Source organism: Orycteropus afer, unplaced genomic scaffold (assembly GCF_000298275.1).
Source record: "Orycteropus afer afer isolate SDZICR_OR568_19922 unplaced genomic scaffold, OryAfe1.0 scaffold00110, whole genome shotgun sequence".
In the NCBI taxonomy this organism is placed as follows: Eukaryota; Metazoa; Chordata; class Mammalia; order Tubulidentata; family Orycteropodidae; genus Orycteropus; species Orycteropus afer.
Genome location: NW_006921697.1, coordinates 5,079,968 through 5,098,168, shown reverse-complemented (window position 1 = coordinate 5,098,168; position 18,201 = coordinate 5,079,968). Strand labels below are relative to the sequence as shown.

Sequence of the window (18,201 nt, the reverse complement as noted above, 5' to 3'; positions counted from 1 at the left end):
AAAATCGACTTGATGACAACTAACAACAAAAAGCCCCAGAGGCCAGGGGTAATGGAAGAGATGGCTCCTCAGTCAGGCATCTTGGCAGGAGAGGAGATCCTTGTGCTTCTCCCAGCTTCTCCAGGCCTCAGAGGAAGTTTCCAGAGAACCATTTTCTGGTGTTAATTTGTTAAGTCTTCATGCTAAGTGAGAATAGCAGCTGGTGGGATGGACTCTGACCTAACATTAAAGTTAATTAGAAATGTCATCCTCCAGGGGACATTTCCCCCCTAGCAAAGAAAGGAACATTAATATTTCAGATCACCTTGGGTTTGATGCACCGGCTTCCATGCCCTCCGAGCTGCCCAGGGCTTTGCCAGGTTTCCTCCCCACTCCCGACTCCTCCTGATCTACGCCATGAAAAATTAATTTCCTCTCCAGCCCATAGAGCTGCCTCAGATTCTGGGCAGAAACGTTCTGGAGAATATCAGCCAGGAATTCGGATCCCATCTCAGCCTTGGCATGGTATTTGACCTTGAGAGAGGGTCTTAACCTTCCTGGGTCCTTAGCTTTCTCATCTGTAGAGAGGGCTTCTGGGTTGTCTGAGAGAACACCTGGCAGATGAGAAATGCCAGAGGTTGTCAGAGAGTAGCTACTGGATGGACTTCTCACACAGCCCTGGGGCTGCTGCAGCATTGGAGGGACCCAGACCGGAGCAGCTTCCTCCAGATCTGAGGAACAGCAGGCATCCAGATCTTCTGTCCAAGGATCTAGGGAGAGTTCAGGAGATTCCTCCCCACCAGCCATTGGCTTCTTAAACAGCTTAGAGACCTATGGAGTTGGAATCCACAGGGGCAAGGTAGGAGTGTGGTTAGAAGATCATACTTGTGTGACTCCAAATGTTGACTTGACCTTAATAGGAAATACTCTTCAGGATTATGTATTTTCACTGTCTCAGTGCTGTCTGAGGCTGCATTAATAAAGATATAGAGTCCATAATTGAGGAGGGGATAGAAAGTGCCACTACAGAACTAATGTTCTACAATATTCAGATCATACCTGAGGTGGTGTGTCCACATTCAAAGAGGCAACCCTTAAAGAGGGTCCTTGAGTTGGGGCCTGGAAATGGCATCCTGGGGGATGAGAAGACTAGTTGGAGGAGAGCATGGAAGCTAGGGGAGCAGGCCTCCATGAAAGCGAAATGAAGACCAGAACTGTAATAGGGGCTTTCCTGGGGACAGATTTCAACTTGAAGAAAGAAGAAGGCTCAGTTGGCAAGAGCTATCCAATTGTGCAGGGGCAGTGGTAGTTGGGTGGTAAAATTCTTACTTTCCATGAGGGAGTCCTGGGTTTGATTCTTGGCCAATGTACTTCATGTGCAGCCACTGCTCGTCTGTCAGTGAGGACTTGTGTGTTGCTATTACACTGAACAAGTTTCAGCAGAGCTTCTAGACTTAGACTGGGAAGAAAGACCTGGCGATCTGCTTCTGAAAATGAAAACCCTAGGGATCACAATAGTCTGTTCTGCAACCAATCATGGACATGGTGCAGGACTGGGCATATTTTGTTCTGTTGTTTGTGGAGTCACTGTGAGTTGGGAGCTGACTTGATGGCAGCTAACAACAACAACATGTAATGGTGCAGTGAATCGCCCAGCAGGCTGCAAGCCCTAAGGTTTCAGCCAACACTGAACTACCACAGACCTTAGTGTGGGCTTACTAGAGGAGCAAAATCAGTGATATGTACATATAAACATATATTGAGAGATTTACTTTGAGGAAATGCCTACACAATTGAAGGCGCTGGCATGTCCCAAACCCATGGGTCAGGCAGCAGGCTAAAGATCTCTGCTGGCTCATAGAGATTTCCAGATGATAATAACAACAGTTTTCATTTATGGAATGCCAGACACTGCTGTAATCGTTTTACATAATGCATCATTATTTACATAAGTGTATTGATATAAAGGGTTTGGAACAGCACCCGGCTCTTGGTGAAGACCACTTATATATGTTAGCTATTTCTATTGATATAGTCTAAACTCAATCCTCAGAACAACCCTATGATTGATAAATATTTTTAATATCTCCATTAAGGGGAAACTGAGACACAGAGAAGTACTTTGCCCAAGATCACACAAAGCTAAGATCCAAACCCAGGGAGACTGGCTCCAGAACTCCTTGACAACTTTGAGAAACTTCATTAAGTGCAGGCCCATGGAATGTCCAGTCAGGAGGACACAGAGAAGGCACAGGAGGAGGCACAGTTCCCATGGCCCATCAATAGCATGTGGATTTGCTCTGGGCCATCACCCCTTATTCTACATGAGAGCAGCTGGAATGAGGTGGCTCCTGGTTGGGGTGTTGAGAGGGGTGGCCCTTGGAATAATTTTTATGGATTTCTTGCCATCCTCAGTCTCCAGTTCCCATGGAGGAAGGTAAAGTTGATCAGGGGGCCAGGTTCTCTGCAGTGACTAGGGGCAGATATTACCAAACAACTTGGGCAATTCCAGGGAACAGGCCAAAGGTAGCAGCCCCAGCCTGGTTTGGAGCCATCCATCGACTTATCCATCCACCCATCCATCTATCCATCCATCCATCCATCTATCCACCCATCCACCTATACGTATTGAGTGCCACCTCTGCCCCATCCCAGGCAGAGTCCCAGAGATAAAGGCTCAATCACCCTTGTGACCCCATGGAGCTCATGGTCTGTTTTGGTTACCTAGTGCCACTCTGACAGGAATATACTGCAAATGGGATGGCTTTAACAAACAGGAGTTTATTCTCTTACAGCTTAAGAGGCTTTAAGTCTGAGTTCAAAGTGCCAGGCTTTAGGGGCTGGGTGAAAGCCCTTCAACCTTGGGTTTCAGCTCTGCCTCCTGCTCCCGGCCCACTGAAGCTAGAGGCTTTTCTTCACTCAGACAGCTGCTGCCTGCTGAGGCTGACAAAGTCAAGGTCAACAGTGAAAAGGCACAGTCCCGATGTTACCAAACCACATGACAGGTCATTAATTCAAATCTATTGAAAGTCCCAAGGTTGGCAGAACATGATAGGCTGCTGAACGACAACACGGCTACATGCAGGGTTCAAGCATGCTGTAAACTAGAGACCGCTCCCAAAGCTGTTTCTTATATACGGGAAGCAGACCACATTCCCTAAAGCAGCTACTCAGCCGCTTGTGGTAGATCCCACCATGGCGTTAATTGCCTGTCTCATCATGGGGAATAACTACTACCAGCTTCCCAGCCAGACCCAGCCAAGTTGACACACAACCTTAACTATCATGTGGTCTAAAGATGGACTCATTCTCAGATGATTCTGATCAGAACCCTCAGAGAAAACCACAGTGAGGTTACTACCTCAGTGATTCTGACTCAAGACAAATTCATATGGGTCCGAGGGGAACTGTACTCCGTAGAGTTTTCAGTGGCTGATTTTCAGAAGATCCCCAAGCCTTTCCTCTGAGATGCCTCTGGATTAACTTGAACCTCCAACCTTTTGGTTAGCAGCTGAGTGCATTCACCATTTGCATCACCCAGGGACTCCAGTTACTCACTGAGGAGACATTGAAGATGATCGTTACTACAGCTGTTGAGAACCCACCAGGTGTCAAGTGCTGTGTGGGCACAAGTTTCCTGACCTGAGAAGCATGTGGTGTGGAGAAGAGCATGAGGGGTTTTGGAGCTGCAAATGGTGGTTGAGTGCCAGTACCCCAGAAGCAAATTATTTAACCTCTCTCACCTGCCATCTGCTCATCTGTGTTGCGGAAGTAATAACCACAGTGAAGTTTTGCTGTGAGGCTTCCAGATTTTGTAGATTGAACACAGTACAATGCCAGGCACACACATTCATTCATTCAGTAATGAAGGCCTCTGGGGGCCAGGCCTGTTCTAGGCACCATGGATACAGTAGGGCAAGGGCAGCTGTAGGCCAGCCTCCATAGAGCTCATATTTGAGTCGGGAAATGATGCAAGTATATGGGCCCAATCAAAGCAAGTGGTGCATGGGTGCATGCTATGACAAGGAGCACCTTGTGGGGGATCCTGTGGGAAAGGCCCTGGGTTGGGAGCCAAGCTCTGTACCTGATGTATTCTGTGTCCTTGGGCAAGTCACAACTTGAGGGACTCAGTTTCCCCACTAGATTGACAAGGGGGCTGGAGTTCCTGATCTTCAAGGGCTCTTCTAGCCTTGATGCTGTGTGATTCTGTGTCTTCTGGGCCTGAAGTGAGATCCCTGGTGTGAAGGGAGTGGCCGTTGACACCTGGTGAGGGAAAGCTCAGTCTCCTCCCAGGCTTCCAGAATGAGAAATGCTGAGGGTCAGATTGAGCTCCCTCTCTGAGTAATGTGTCTGCTGCCCCCAAGATGGCTTCAGGAAGCTAACTCAGTTTGAAGCTAGGCTTGAGGCTGGGGAGGAGGGCCTTCTCTGGGAAAGTTCATGAGGCTCTGCTAGAAGCCAGGACACCTGACTTCGAATGTCTTCATCACTGAGGTTCAGTCTCCTCATGTGTAAAATTGGGGGAACTCAGACCTGCCAACCTCCCAGGATGTTTGTGAGATATAGACAAGGCAAGGTGTGTGGGACGGTGCAGGTGATTCCAGCACTAATGCACTGTGTGTACTTACTGTGTGCCAGGCTTTGGGCCAATGACTTCATGTGTATCATCTCATCCCACCCTCATAACAACCTTGGGAGCAGGACACTGTCATCCTCCTTTGACAGAACAGGAAACTTTACTTCATGGCTCATGATTACATAGCTTGTAAGGGCCTGGGCTGGAACTTAGATGATCTGTCTGGTACTGAAGCCTGGGTTCTTTCCATTACTAGTTTTGTACTGAATACAAAGGTGGTAGTGTCCCTATTTCACAGATGGAAAAACTGGGGAGCCAGATGTCACCCATCTAGTAAGAAGGCACGAATCCAGGTCCCCTGATGTCTAGTCCTGCCCTGGGAAGACCACTTGCTTGTGGTTCTCTGGCAGATGAGTGTCAGGTCTCAGGAACTTTGATTCATTATGTCTACAAGATTTTAGAGAGCTCAGTACCTGATTCCCACATGCATTCAAATGAGTCCAAAGCTCACCTGGTCTCAAGGGGTTAGTAAGCCCTAAGATCTTCCTTGGTGGTCCCAGGACATCTTTATGGCCCAGTGCATGTCTGCTCATGACAAACACCATTCCTGTTTTGGATTCAGGTAAAAAAAACAAGGTGGTAGGAACACATATTTTGGAGTCAAGACCTGGGTTCAAATCAGGCCTAGAGCCAGAATGTCTATCATGTATGATTTTTGAAGGTAAAGCTGCCAACTGAGGCACCGTCTCTGCCTTTTCTAGATGAGGGAACTCTGTATCTTTTTCATCTTTCTGACCCTCTGTTTCTTCTTCTGTGAAATGGGGATAATGATAGCTATGTCCCAGGGATGATGGGAGGATAAGTGACATAATCTATATGAGGTTCTCAGGTTTCAGCCCAGTGGCTGGCACATGATGAGGACTCAGGAAATGGTAGTAGGTGCTTCATAACCATCACTGTTATTATCATTATCTCTTTGTGTCCCCTCCTGCCTTTCAGTGCGCAAACAGGAAATTATAAAAGTGACAGAGCAGCTGATTGAAGCCATAAGCAATGGAGACTTTGAGTCCTACACGTGAGTCGGCTGGGCTCATTCTGCATGTCCCTCTACCTGGATCTTGGTTCAGGGGGTGCTAATGGTTAACCTTGGGGGTCCTCGTCTTGGACCCTCATTCACTTAACCTGCATGTGCTATGAATCAGACAGAACTCATATTTCAGTTTTGCGTTTGGATTTTATGCTGCTTTTTTTTTTTTTTTAAAGTTTTCTACTCACAACACTTCTCTATGTCTGCCTTCCTCTCCTATCTTGCTTTCCCAGAGGAATGCCAGCCAAACTCCTTTGTTTTCCCAGAGAGTTGGGGAGGTGGTCTCCATGACAACGGGATTCTCCAGGATGAGCTAGGGAGAAGGGGATAGTCCCTTCCTCATTTCCACCGTGAGGGCTTGGGTCCTCATGCTGGACCTCCTGAGAGGGAGCAGGCTGTCAGGAAGTGGGAAAGAATCCAAAGCATGTGTATTGCAGTGAACTGGAGTGAGCAACAGAACCTGGAAACGGAATCTTAAATCCGCTAGTGAATAAGGCAAAGTGCATGAAATCACATAGACTAACATAAGTGTGAGATACATCCTATACACACCTAGACCAGCCTTTGGAGGGGCAAAAGGCCCACCGCCATCAAGTCAATTTGGGCTCATGGGTCCCCCATCGGGTTTCCAAGGCAGTATATCTTTACGGAGGAGCTCTGGTAGTGTAGTGCCTAAGGCACTTGACTGTTAACGAGAAGGCTGGCGGTTCAAACCCACCAGCCACCCCTCGGGAGGAAGGTTGGGCAATCTACTTCCGTAGTGATACTGCCTCACAAACCCAAGGAGGGGTCGCCATGAGTTGGGTCCCACAGGATGGCACATAACAACAACAACATATCTTTATGGAAATAGATTGCCCAGTCTTGCTTCCACCGAGTGGCTGGTGGGTTTGAACCACCAAGCTTTTGGTTAGCAGTTAGATGCTTTAGGCATGGTGCTACCAGAGCTCCAGGAGGGGCAGCCGTGTGCAAAGGCTGAGCTGGAGCGCCCTCTGGTGGTCATCCACATCCTTCCGAATGTGGCAATGCTGGGGAGAGCCAGTATTCTGGGCGTCAGCCTTAAGATTTCCTCAAGTGTTGATAAGGCTTGGGCGTGGCGATGAACTTTCCACTGTTGCTTCTTGGGTTCAGGGTGAAATGGGAATAATCTGGCTGGGGTTTGTTCTTTGGGCAGCCTGTTCCTAGTTTTCACTCTGCCCAGGAGCTGAAGTTTGTCTTCTGAAGTGTTGATCGGCCAGGCACATTTTAATTGTGGGGAGGAGGTTTTGCAGCAGTGAGGGGTAGGAAAACCCCACCAGAGTCACTGATTTCTGGAGGAACAAGAACCTTGGAAGGAGCACATGTGAAACTGAGCCTAGCATGTCTATGTGTGCATGCACTTGCGCACACACATGCATGTTTGTGACTGTGCATAAGGAGTATGCACAGGTGTGTGTGCATGTGTGTACCTGGGTGTTGCATTGAGCATGGAAACAGGCTGTTAAAAGGATCTTTCAGTAATGGTATAAAGAGCTAACTTGAGTGTTTCATGTCAGTGGCTCTGGAAGGACACAGCTAAGGAGGGAAGAACAGAGAAAAGTGGCTCCTGTGGACCCCAAGCCTCCCAGTGCCATTTTTGGGCCTGGAAAACCCCTCGCACCTCTGTAATGTTGCTTTCCCTGGAATCTGCAGCCTGCTCTGAGTTCTGACTCCTTACCATGACCTCTAGTGCCTGGGTGTCTCTAGATCTGGCCTTGTGTAATCCTAGACGTGTTCCTTTGTCTCTCTTGGCCTTGATTTCCCCACATGGACAATGGAGTTGGAGTAGATGGTCTCTGAGTCCTGTTACATGAGGAGGCAGGAATGCCCAGATACCTCCAGGAGTGTATGTGTTGCAGGCAATGTCAGTCTCCAAGACACTCAAGGTTAGGTTTGAAACAGTCCTCTCAGGCCGCCTCAGACCCCAGCCTGGAAGATCTTGGAGAAGAAGAGCAATGAGAATCCCATATGGTCTGACCACAGGCCCACATACACATATACCACCCCTAGCCCACCCCTGAACAGCTTAATCCATCTTGAGGATTTGAGCTCCTGAGTGCAGAAGCACTTTGTCTGGGATCACAGGGACAGTGAGGATGGAGCAGGGATTCACCCCTCTATGTCTTTCAAGCACCCAGCATCCAGCACAGTGAGCTCTCTTCTCAGCATCTCCATTCCACCCAGGTTGGGACTTCACTTCCCTGACTTCATTGCCATGGTCACAAGGGCCCGTCTTGTGCTACAGAAGACTCCAGAGACCTGGGAAGGCAGAAACTGTTTTTCCCCCCTTCCTGCTCCTGGCTGTCTGGTATCCCAGCTGAAAGTCTGACACCTCCATTACAGAGTGCCTTCATGGACCATGCCCTGTGCACCCCAGCCGGCTCTATCTCTGGGACACAGAAGAGGAGCTGAGGCTCCCAGAGCTGTTGCTATGATAGGGCACCTCTGTTCAGATTAGCAAACGGCACCTCCTCTGGGTGTGTGTCTGGCTTGATGAGCATAAATCATGTTCATGTGAAGGAAAAGGTGACCCCTCTGGGGAGACAAATTAGGAAAAAAAAAAACCTCTGCATCTGGCAGTCTGGGTAAGGGGTGCAAATTGTGGAGGAGAGAACAGGCTGAGTTTCATTCACTGGACACTCGGCATTGCACAAATTCGCACAACTATTCACAGAGCTCTTGCTTAGAGACATTACAGTATAAGTGGCAGAGCCAGGACCTGAACCAGGCTTTCTGGTTCTAAATGGCACCAACTAGTCAGTGATATCCCTCACTTTATAGTTTGTAGGCCCTTTCCCTCCTGACAGCCTAAAGGATACTGTGAGGTAGGTCCAATCGATTCTATTCCATAGGCTCAGCCTAGGACAGCCTAGCTCTCCTCCCCTCCAGGCTGGGTGCCCTGAGAAGCAACCTCAGCCCCTTTTTCTCTGATTTCCTTCCCCCAGGAAGATGTGTGACCCCGGAATGACCGCCTTTGAACCTGAGGCTCTTGGGAACCTGGTTGAGGGCCTGGACTTCCATCGATTCTATTTTGAAAACCGTGAGCAACCCCTCTCTCTGTGGTGCCTGTTGTCTGCTCTCATTCCATGTCCTGCTAGATGGCATAGCAGGGTGACAGGCAGGTCCCCAGGGGTGGCTCAGTAGCCCACGAGGCTGAAGACCCTGTGTGGACAGGGGTGGTACTCTCTTAGCTCCCTCTCCTAACTTGGCCCATTAGACTGCCAGCTACCCCTCCTGTGGCTGAAGATAGGACAAAGGGGGGCCCAGAGAGCCGGGATAAGTGTGACAAGCCCTCTCCACCCTCTTCTGCCCACCATCCTTCAAGGGGCACGAGAAAGGGCTATTCCCATTTTATAGAAAAAGGAGCCTCCCCACCAGGCTCACATACCAAAAATATGTAATGCTTGATACCTGGGGCCATCCCAGCTGCCCAGCTGGTCACAGGCTGGCTCAAGGGTTATCATTCAAGTGTCCCCCATGTGAGGGAGGTTAGGAGGAAGAGGAGAGGCCCCCGAGCTCACACTGCTGTGCCCTGCTGTGCCCTGGTTGTTTGTCTACATTTCTTCCTGCATGTCTGTCCTTCCTGGGCCTTTCTTCTGCAGGAGAGGTCTTGGCAGCTTTGCAGCAAGGGGGCTGAGGCTGGGCTTGACCTAGGACGCTTTCTGCCTTTGTCTGTGTCTCACGTTGGCCAGAGGTCAGATAGGGCCCAACAAAGCACATACAGGTTAAAATCATGGAACTCAGGACAGGAAGAAGGCCTGGTGGTAGATCCAGGATCCCCCAAAGTGAAGGACATACACCACTACCAAGGCTACACAAGATAATTTGGGGTCAGGGGAGGATTAACCAATAAGCAAGGTAAGTGCAGGTTTTCTTGTGCTTACGTACTAATTCTGTAGTGAACAGTTTCACATGGTTTTCACCACATGATGTGATGAAAAACATGTGAAACTATTCACTACAGACTAGTATGCTTACCTTACTAACTGGGAACTCCATCCCTGTCAGGGATTATAAATTTGAAAAGAGACTTTGAGTCTATAAGAAAGTGCTGTGTGGGGTTGGGAGAGAGATGCCAGCCATCCCTAGAAGCAGAATCTTAGATGTGGTGAAATAATGTGAAATTGTTCACTACAGATCAGTAAGTAAGCACAAGGAAGCCTGTGCTTTGGATAATCCGACACTGTTTGGGGTATATGTAGGCACCGTGTGCAATGGCATTACTCCACAGAGTGAGACCATTGTTCCCATTTTATTCTCTTTTGCTACTTGTGGCTACGTCAAGAAGGCGGCTCAGTTGGGTGCTAACCTGACTTTAACACCTCTCAGTCTTTCTATCCAAGAGAGCAAGAACATGGAGCTAGAATTACATAACTCTTTTGTTTTCACTGGACTTATTATTAAAGGAGTTCTGGTGGCACAGTGCCTAAGGCATCTGACTGCTAACCAGAAGGTTGGCAGTTCAAACCTACCAGCCACTCCATGGAAACAAGACTGGGCAATCTACTTGCGTAAAGATTTACCGCCTCAGAAACCCAAAGGGGTTTGCTATGAGTTGGAATCTACTTGATGGCAATGGGTTGGCTTTGGTTCATTATTAAAATTTTTATTCTGTGATACTGGTGGCTCATTAATGATTGTGCTAGAAAGTTTTCATTAAAATAAATTGATATAAATGAATTAAGTGAGTCAATGTAAGGAAATATTATAATAAACTTAGTACATGTGGCACTTGTGTATATGGTAAAAATCCTAAAGGCAGAATTTAAATGACTAAAATAGAGGGAGTTGAACTAGTCCAACTCTTCATCATACAAAAGGAGAGACTGAGGCCCAGAGAGAAGGGACTTGTCCAAAGGCACCTGAGAAGTGAGTAGTAGAACCTGGACCTGATTCACTCCAGTGTCCTTCCCTTCGCCATGGGCCCTCCTTATCTGCACACCAGCAGCCCCCAGCTAGGATTGACCCTCATTCTTGGCCTGCATGCTCCCTGACTGAATATTATGGAGTGCAGATGCAGAAAGCATACCCAAAAGAGCTGCAAGGAAGGAAGCCTCATCTTCCTTTGATAAATCAAACTCTGATTCTTCAAACTTAGCAATGGGGACTGGATTATCTCTCTCTAGATGGTTGAATCCCAACGGTCCCTATCACCCTGGAGCTCCCTCGCTGAACACTGAAACCGTTATTATGCTGGTTTGTCCTCTAGGGGCGCTAGTTCTCCAGTAAGAACTCACTGATCGCCACTTAGCAGAGACCAGGCTAAGACCTGGCTCTACGTGCTCAGGGGGACAAAAAGGAATAACCAGAGAGAAGGTCATGCTGGGCCTGGGCCTGCTCCATACAGTGGGCTCTGCTTAGCAGCAGCCCCCTAGACTCTGCACTAGAACATCTGATCACACCAAAGACAGGACCCACAAGAACAAGACTGGGAGTACCTGCCCTCTCATCCAAGTCCCACCTTCCAACTTTCTTATTTTTCGTGCTTGAGGACCTGGCTCTTTCTGCCATCTTATCCATGAAGAGAATCCTATGAAAAATGTACAAGAGGGGCCACATTGGGTGGTTGTTTCTTTACAAGTGCCCCTCAAGCCTCTAGCCCTAACCAATAGCCACAAGGCCCAGATCCCCCAAGAATGCTGAGCTGTGACTGTTTCTCCTGGGATTATTCTAGATTGTCCTATTCAGTTCAACCTAAAGACAGATTTATTTCAGGCTCAATGGTATTTCTTTCAGGAATGGGCCCAGCTTGGGCACAGATGTTGTATATGATCTGGAACAAGTCAGATTACTTCTCTGGACCTCAGTTTCCATATCTGCTAAATGGGTACATTGATATGTTGTTGTTATTTGCCATCGAGTCAGATCCGACTCACAGCAACCCCTCCTTGGGTTTCCAAGGCAGTATCACTACAGAAGTAGATTGCCCAACCTTCCTTCCGAGGAGTGGCTGGTGGGTTTGGACTGCCAGCCTTCTGGTTAGCAGTCAAATGCCTTAAGCACTACACCACCAGAGCTCCTACACTGATATAGATGATCTCAAGTGCTTCCAGCCCTAGAGGCTGTTGAGAATGCTTACAAAGGCCTTCCTGCATTTTATAGGAAGGCCACTGTGTGACCTCTGACCTCTGAGGTCACTCCCAAGCCTATGATGCAAAAGCTCTACTTTCTATACATCTGAGAGTCCAGAATTCCATGTATATTATTCTACCTGTCTAAGACTTGGTGATTTTGAGTCTTTTATGCAAAGCCTGGGTGTAACATGATTATAATGTTAGGAGGCAGGTGCTGCTTGATACTTTCTGCAGTTCTGGAAAAAAAAATAGGCATTTTACATTTTTCAGGAAATTGGTGGCTCACAAAACTAACTGTGTTAGAATTAGGAGGTGGAAGAGGATGCTTTTTAATATTAGACTCCTGTGTTAGATCTCTAAGGGTGGGGTTGGGGAATCTGTATTTTAAATAAACTCTTCACATGATTAGGACCTACATTTGGTGTTTGTTAAGGGAAGCCCTGGTGGTGCAGTGGTTAAAGTGCTTGGCTGCTAACCAAAAGGTTGGCAGTTCAAACCCACCAGTCACTCCACAGGAAAAAGCTATTACAGTTTGCTTCATAAAGATTATGTATAGCCTTGGAAACCATATGGAGCAGTTCTACTCTGTCCTGTAGGGTCACTATGAGTTGCAACTGACTTGACGGCATTGAACTAAGGGAAGATGTGAGGGCTTCTCTTAAGCTTGAGACCCTGGTGGACCCAGTCCAGTCCCTTCCTGGGGCATAGTCTGTGATTTTGTTTTCTGTCTTAATGAAAAATCGAAAATTCTCAAAACAACAACTCATAACGACTCCTCCTTGGGTTTCCAAGGCAGTATCACTATGGAAGTAGATGGCCCAACCTTCCTTCCAAGGAGTGGCTGGTGAGTTTGAACCGCCAGCCTTCTGGTTAGCGGTCAAATGCCTTAGGCACTACAACACCAGAGCTCCCCAAAACAACAACAATAACAAAATGATGGCTTATAGATTGCATCTGGGGAGCTGATTTCAGATACTTTTGTCAGTTCTGTCATGACTGCAAGAGCTAGGCCTGTCCCTCTCCCTCCAGAAAATTCCGTGACCTCAACTTATGACCACTGATACTGTTCTTCTAATTCCAAGGTCCTAAGATTCTACAATTCTAGTATTCCCCAGGTTTTCATAATTCTATGTCTACAGTAGAGATGGCAAATAGGGGCCCACAGACAATATCTGGACCACAAATGTGCTTCATGTGGTCTGCATGATGCTTTAAATTCAAATTATCCTTACCCTTTGCCGTTGAGTTAATTCTGACTCATAGTGACCCTATAGGACAGAGTAGACAGAACTGCCCCATAGGGTTTCCAAGGCTGAAATCTTTAGGGAAGCAGATTGCCACATCTTTCTCCCATGGAGCGTCTGGTGGGTTCAAACCACCAATCTTGCAGTTAGCAGTCAAGTGCTTAACCATTGTGCCACTAAAAACACCAAACCAAACCCACTTCCATTGAGTCGATTCCAACTCATAGCAACCCACGTTGGGTTTCCAAGGCTGTAAATCTTTACAGAAGTAGATTGCTTCATCTTCTTCCCATGGAGAAACTGATGGGTTTACTAAAAAATAAAAAAATAAAAACCCAAACTCACTGCCGTTGAGTCAGATCCGACTCATAGTGACCCCTCCTTGGGTTTCAGAGGAGGTCTCACTGTGGGAGTAGATTGCCCAATCTTCCTTCCAAGGAGTGGCTGGTGGGTTTGAACCGCCAGTCTTCTGCTTAGCAGTCAAATGCCTTAGACACTCTGTCACCAGAGCTCCTTAAATTTAAATTCGATGCCATAATTAAAATGAGGCTGTTTCACATAAAAATCCAGATTTCCAGATTTTCTTGAAAATCAGAAGGTCTGGCAACACTGGTCCTGCTTACTTACCAATGAGAGGATATGCACAGGGCATCCTCTTTAGAAGGGACATGGTGCTCTATTCACCATAGTCTCCACCACTCCCTATTGCCTCCCTAACCCAGATGCAAAGGATTAGCTGTCATTTAGCATCTTATATTCGGCTTATCTTCCTTTCTTATGTATCTGCCTGGCTGCTGTAGAGATTTGGGCTTGAGAATGTGATCTAATTAAGCTCATCTGATTCTTCAATCATCTTGGTCCTATACTTCTGTGTGTGAGAGATTGTGATTTTAAAATTCCATTCCTGTAAGATTGTAGAGTGGGAGCTCTGGTGGTGTAGTGCCTAAGGCTTTTAACTGCTAACTAGAAGGCTGGTGGTTCAAACCCAGGAAGAGTTGAGCAATCTACTTCCATAGTAGATACCGCCTCAGAAACCCAAAGAGGGGTCACTATGAGTCAGATCCGACTCGACGGCAGTGAAAAGACTGTAGAGTGATACGAAGAATTAATCTCCTTGACTGCTAATCAGAGAAGTTGGAGACACCTTGGAAGAAAGGCCTAGCCATCTACTTCCAAAAAATCAGCCATTGAAAACCCTACGGAGCACAGTTCTACTCTGACACATATGGGGTTGCCATCAGTCCGTATTGACTCTACATTAACAAGTTGCCAATTGAGATTAAAGAATAAAAATGAAAAATAATAAAAACAAAATCCAAACCCATTGCCATCGAGTTGGTCCCAACTTATAGTGACCCCTCTTGGGTTTCTGAGGCAGTATCACTGTGGAAGTAGATTGCCCAACCTTCCTTCCAAGGAGTGGCTGGTAGGTTTGAACTGCCAGCCTTCTGGTTGGCAGTCAAATGTCTTAGGCAGTGCGTTACCAGAGCTCCTTTTAAAGAATCTGGGATGTCTGAAATCCATAGTATCTAAGGTGGATGAGAGGTCCCATCACCTAGAAGTTCTGCTGTGGCTGCCAGGTACCTGAACAGGTCTCTGTCACAGAGACCCATCTCTTCTTTGGAAGCTACAGAAGTATTGCAACTGAGAGGGTCTTTGGGAGTGGGGAACATGAAGGAAGTGAGAGGAGACCCCCAGTTGCACCTCCTCTGCTCCCTTTTGCCTCCTCCCCCCACAACCCCACTTCCAGTGTGGTCCCGGAACAGCAAGCCTGTGCACACTACCATCCTGAACCCCCACATCCACCTGATGGGTGACGAGTCGGCCTGCATCGCCTATATCCGCATCACGCAGTACCTGGACGCCGGCGGCATTCCCCGCACGGCCCAATCCGAGGAGACCCGCATCTGGCACCGCCGGGATGGCAAATGGCAGATCGTCCACTTCCACAGATCTGGGGCACCCTCTGTCCTGCCACAGTAAGGGCCTCTGTCCCTCTGTCCTGCCCCCACCCCAGCCTTAAGGAAATTCCATAGAATGGGGTTTTGGCCTGGAGCAGGGACAAATCTGGGGGACCTCTAGAAAAGTTACAGAAGTACAAGGGCAGGTGGGCTGGGGAGATGGGCAGGACCCATGGAGGCAGCTGGAACTGCATGGAGAGAGGTGGAGAGGGTTGCCCAGGCAAACACAGTACCCACCGTACCTACCATACCCACCGTGTCTTACAGTTAAAGGACCAGGCTGGGGGTCACTGCGTTGCTGTATCACAGAGACCCACTCTTTGTCCATGGAATATGGCTGCTGTTTCTCCCACTTGGATTTTGCTGGAATTCCCCTCAGCATGCCACCTCACCACCAGCACCGTCACCTCCTTACCTGCCCTGCGTCAAGAAGACCTGCTTCTTCACACAACCCACCGCAACTTCAGAGCAGATGGCCACATCACATCCCCCTCCACGCCCTGTCCCAGGGTTCCCTCTCCCTCACTCATTTGCTCCCACCAACTCTTTCCTGTGGCTTCCCTTGCCAGAGTGGGCTTCCTCAGGCCTGGGGGCCAGAGGACCGGCTCCCAGGATCACCCCGCTGGGCTGTAGGGCAGGACCAGGAGCTGGGGAGAAGGAGGGGCAAAGTCACGTGGAATGTGGCATCTGCCCTTTGTCCCCTTCTCTTGATCCTCCCTTTTCCAAGGTCTCTGGGGAAGGGCAAATGAATCCCCCACTCGGCTGAGCCAACCTCCCCTGTGGGAGCAAGTGCAAGATTACCACGTCAGGAGCTTCACGCCTCAAGCTTCACTACTAGCACCTCTTCCCCTGCCCTGACCGCTTGGTCTTCATCGGCCCCAGGAGTTTTTCCTTCTGATCCTTCCCCTCAGTGTGAGGAGCATATATCGCCTCTCAGGTTGCCTCCATTCTTTTTTCCTTCCCTCTGGTGACATCATGTCCAATGCCTAACCCACCCCACAATCCTCCCTTCATCTGTGGAGAATTCCAGCATCATCAGATCTGAGAGAGGGAATCTGATTGTTTCTCGGGGGCAAAAGGAAGCAACATTTAGGTATCACTTCTACTTGGACCGCATGCCTTTTTATAGCCAAACTTCCGTGTATTTCGTAAATGGGTTTTGCGTTCATGGATATTTATGTAATAACTAGACCTCTCCAATCATTGTGAGGAGGGCTAGGTTGGGGAGGGGGTGGGAAGAGGGGTGAGGGGTAGTTCTTTTCTGTTCTATAGCTCCTTTGTTTTAATTTTTTTTTTTTTTTTGGTCATCTCTGAGGTGGATTTGTTGCCAGTGGATACGTGGGGCTGAGGTGGACTCAGTCAGTCCCAGGGGAAAGGGCTTCTGACATTTTTGTCCCAGGGTGAGCTGACGTAGGGGTGCCTTTGGGGACTGTGGAAACACCAGGTGTCAGCGCTGATTAAGAAACAGCTAGTCATCGTGGAGAGAGGGGGGAGGTTGTCAGGATGGAAATAGCTGGACTTTGCTTCCCTCCCAAACCAAACTTCCCAAGGTTTCATCCCCTCTGCTTGTCCCTGTGTCCCGCCTCTGGGGACCATGAGGCTTGTATCTTCATTGCCTCTTTCCTGTTGACATTTGACAGCCAAAGCAGATGCTGGGAATTTCTCCTCTCCATGCCCATCCTGAGCCTTGGGTTTGCATCATCCCTCTCTCCCTCTCTCCTTCTCCCTCTCTCTCTTTCCCCTTCTCTCTCTCACTCCCTCTCCCTCTGTCCCTCTCTTCCTCTCCTCCCCTCTGTTTCTCTGTCTCTCCCCCTCCCTTTCCCCCTCCCCCTTTCTCTCTCTCTGTCTCCCTCTCCTCCTTGCACTTCCCCTCTCCCCCAGCACTGACTCTGATGTAGTATGCCTATGCCTTGGCACATCCACCAGGATCGACTGTCTGCACTGTTTTCTTTGCATGACTTTATATGCAGTAAGTATGTTTAAAAAAAAAAAAAAAACGAAAAGAAGAAAAAGCACTCAACAAAATCAATCTTCATGTTTTGGACAAAAAAAAAAAAAAAAGAGGTTGTATTCTCAGTGTCCGACTCGGAATTATGTTGCTGCCTCTCTGTGCTTTTGGCCTCTGTGTGGCCGTGTTTTACCAGCATGATATACTGTCCGCTCTGGAGGATTTTAGGGGAGGAAGAGCCACATCCCCAGGGATTTGGAGGAGGCTCTGGTTCCCCCAACACGCTCCAGGGAGTTCCTAGGGGGTGTTGGTTGGAGCAGAACTGATGAGGATGTTTGAGCCAGAACTGGCCAAGTTTTCACTGGTCACGCACTGTCTGCTGGGTTCTTTCTCAATTCCTGCTGCCTGGGCCCGAGAAAGTGAGGGGGCAGGTCAAACAGGCTTGGCAGGGGCTGCAGGCCAGGAAGCGGCTGCCCAGGCCCCCTGGCTTCTAAGCTAGACCCTCACCGGTCTCCGTCTTTGGCAGAGACCCTGCTGCCCAGGCCCAGAGGGTTTTTCAGGACACAATCCCAGTGTCCCAGCCTACCGCCACCTGCCTCGCTCCTGCACGCTCAGCTTCCCATAGCCATCCCCAGGCCAAAGTGGGGAGTGCAGCCCCCACCAGAGGACGCTGCAATTATCATGGCAAGGCCTGGTCCCCCTTCTTCAGCCTCAGCTTCCCTATTGGTTGAAAAGGTTGAAGATTCCTGTCCAGCCTACATTTCAGGGCTGACGGGGGATCAAACAGCCTAATGGCGTGAAGCCTAATACAGCTGTGAGCGCTTACAGGACTGGCCATGCTATTTCACTCTGGGCCCGGCCAGTCCCCCTTTCCACCGACTACCTGCGGCCCCTTGTTTCCCCTCTTTGGCGCCTGTCAACTGCTTATCAGCAGTGGACTGCAGGGGAAAGAGTAGTGGTTTGGGGTTAGTAGCCTTTGATTCCCAGCTGTGTGACCTTGGTCAAGTCCTTTCCCCTCTCTGGGCCTCAGTTTCCCCACCAGAGAAAACTGAGCTGGAGGACTCCAAGGTCAAGTGACACACCTCCTGTCTACTGTGTCCCTCTCTTTTTTCTACAAGTGCCAGAGAGGTGGAGGCAGGTCCCTACCCCCGGCTGAGATGGCCCCACTGTGAAGGCCACTCCCGTGGGTGAGCAGCCAGCTGGTGGAGACCACAAGGCACTGGGCATTACCTAGAGGCAGCAGGCAGGTGACATAGGCAGAAAAGCTACCCAGGACCCATTCTAACCAGACAATTCCTCCAGAACATCCTTTAGATG

At 48.8% G+C, this 18,201-nt stretch overlaps 1 protein-coding gene across 1 annotated transcript in view; it reads left to right on the top strand.

Annotated features, from left to right (window-relative positions):
* Positions 1-14,958, top strand: part of CAMK2A (calcium/calmodulin dependent protein kinase II alpha) — a 76,557-nt gene extending 61,599 nt beyond the window's left edge. The window contains exons 16-18 of the mRNA XM_007943612.2: positions 5,552-5,627; positions 8,603-8,697; positions 14,726-14,958. Of these exons, the coding sequence (XP_007941803.2) occupies positions 5,552-5,627; positions 8,603-8,697; positions 14,726-14,958 (404 nt within the window). The remainder of the gene's footprint in view (positions 1-5,551; positions 5,628-8,602; positions 8,698-14,725) is intronic.
* Positions 14,959-18,201: the final 3,243 nt, after the last annotated feature.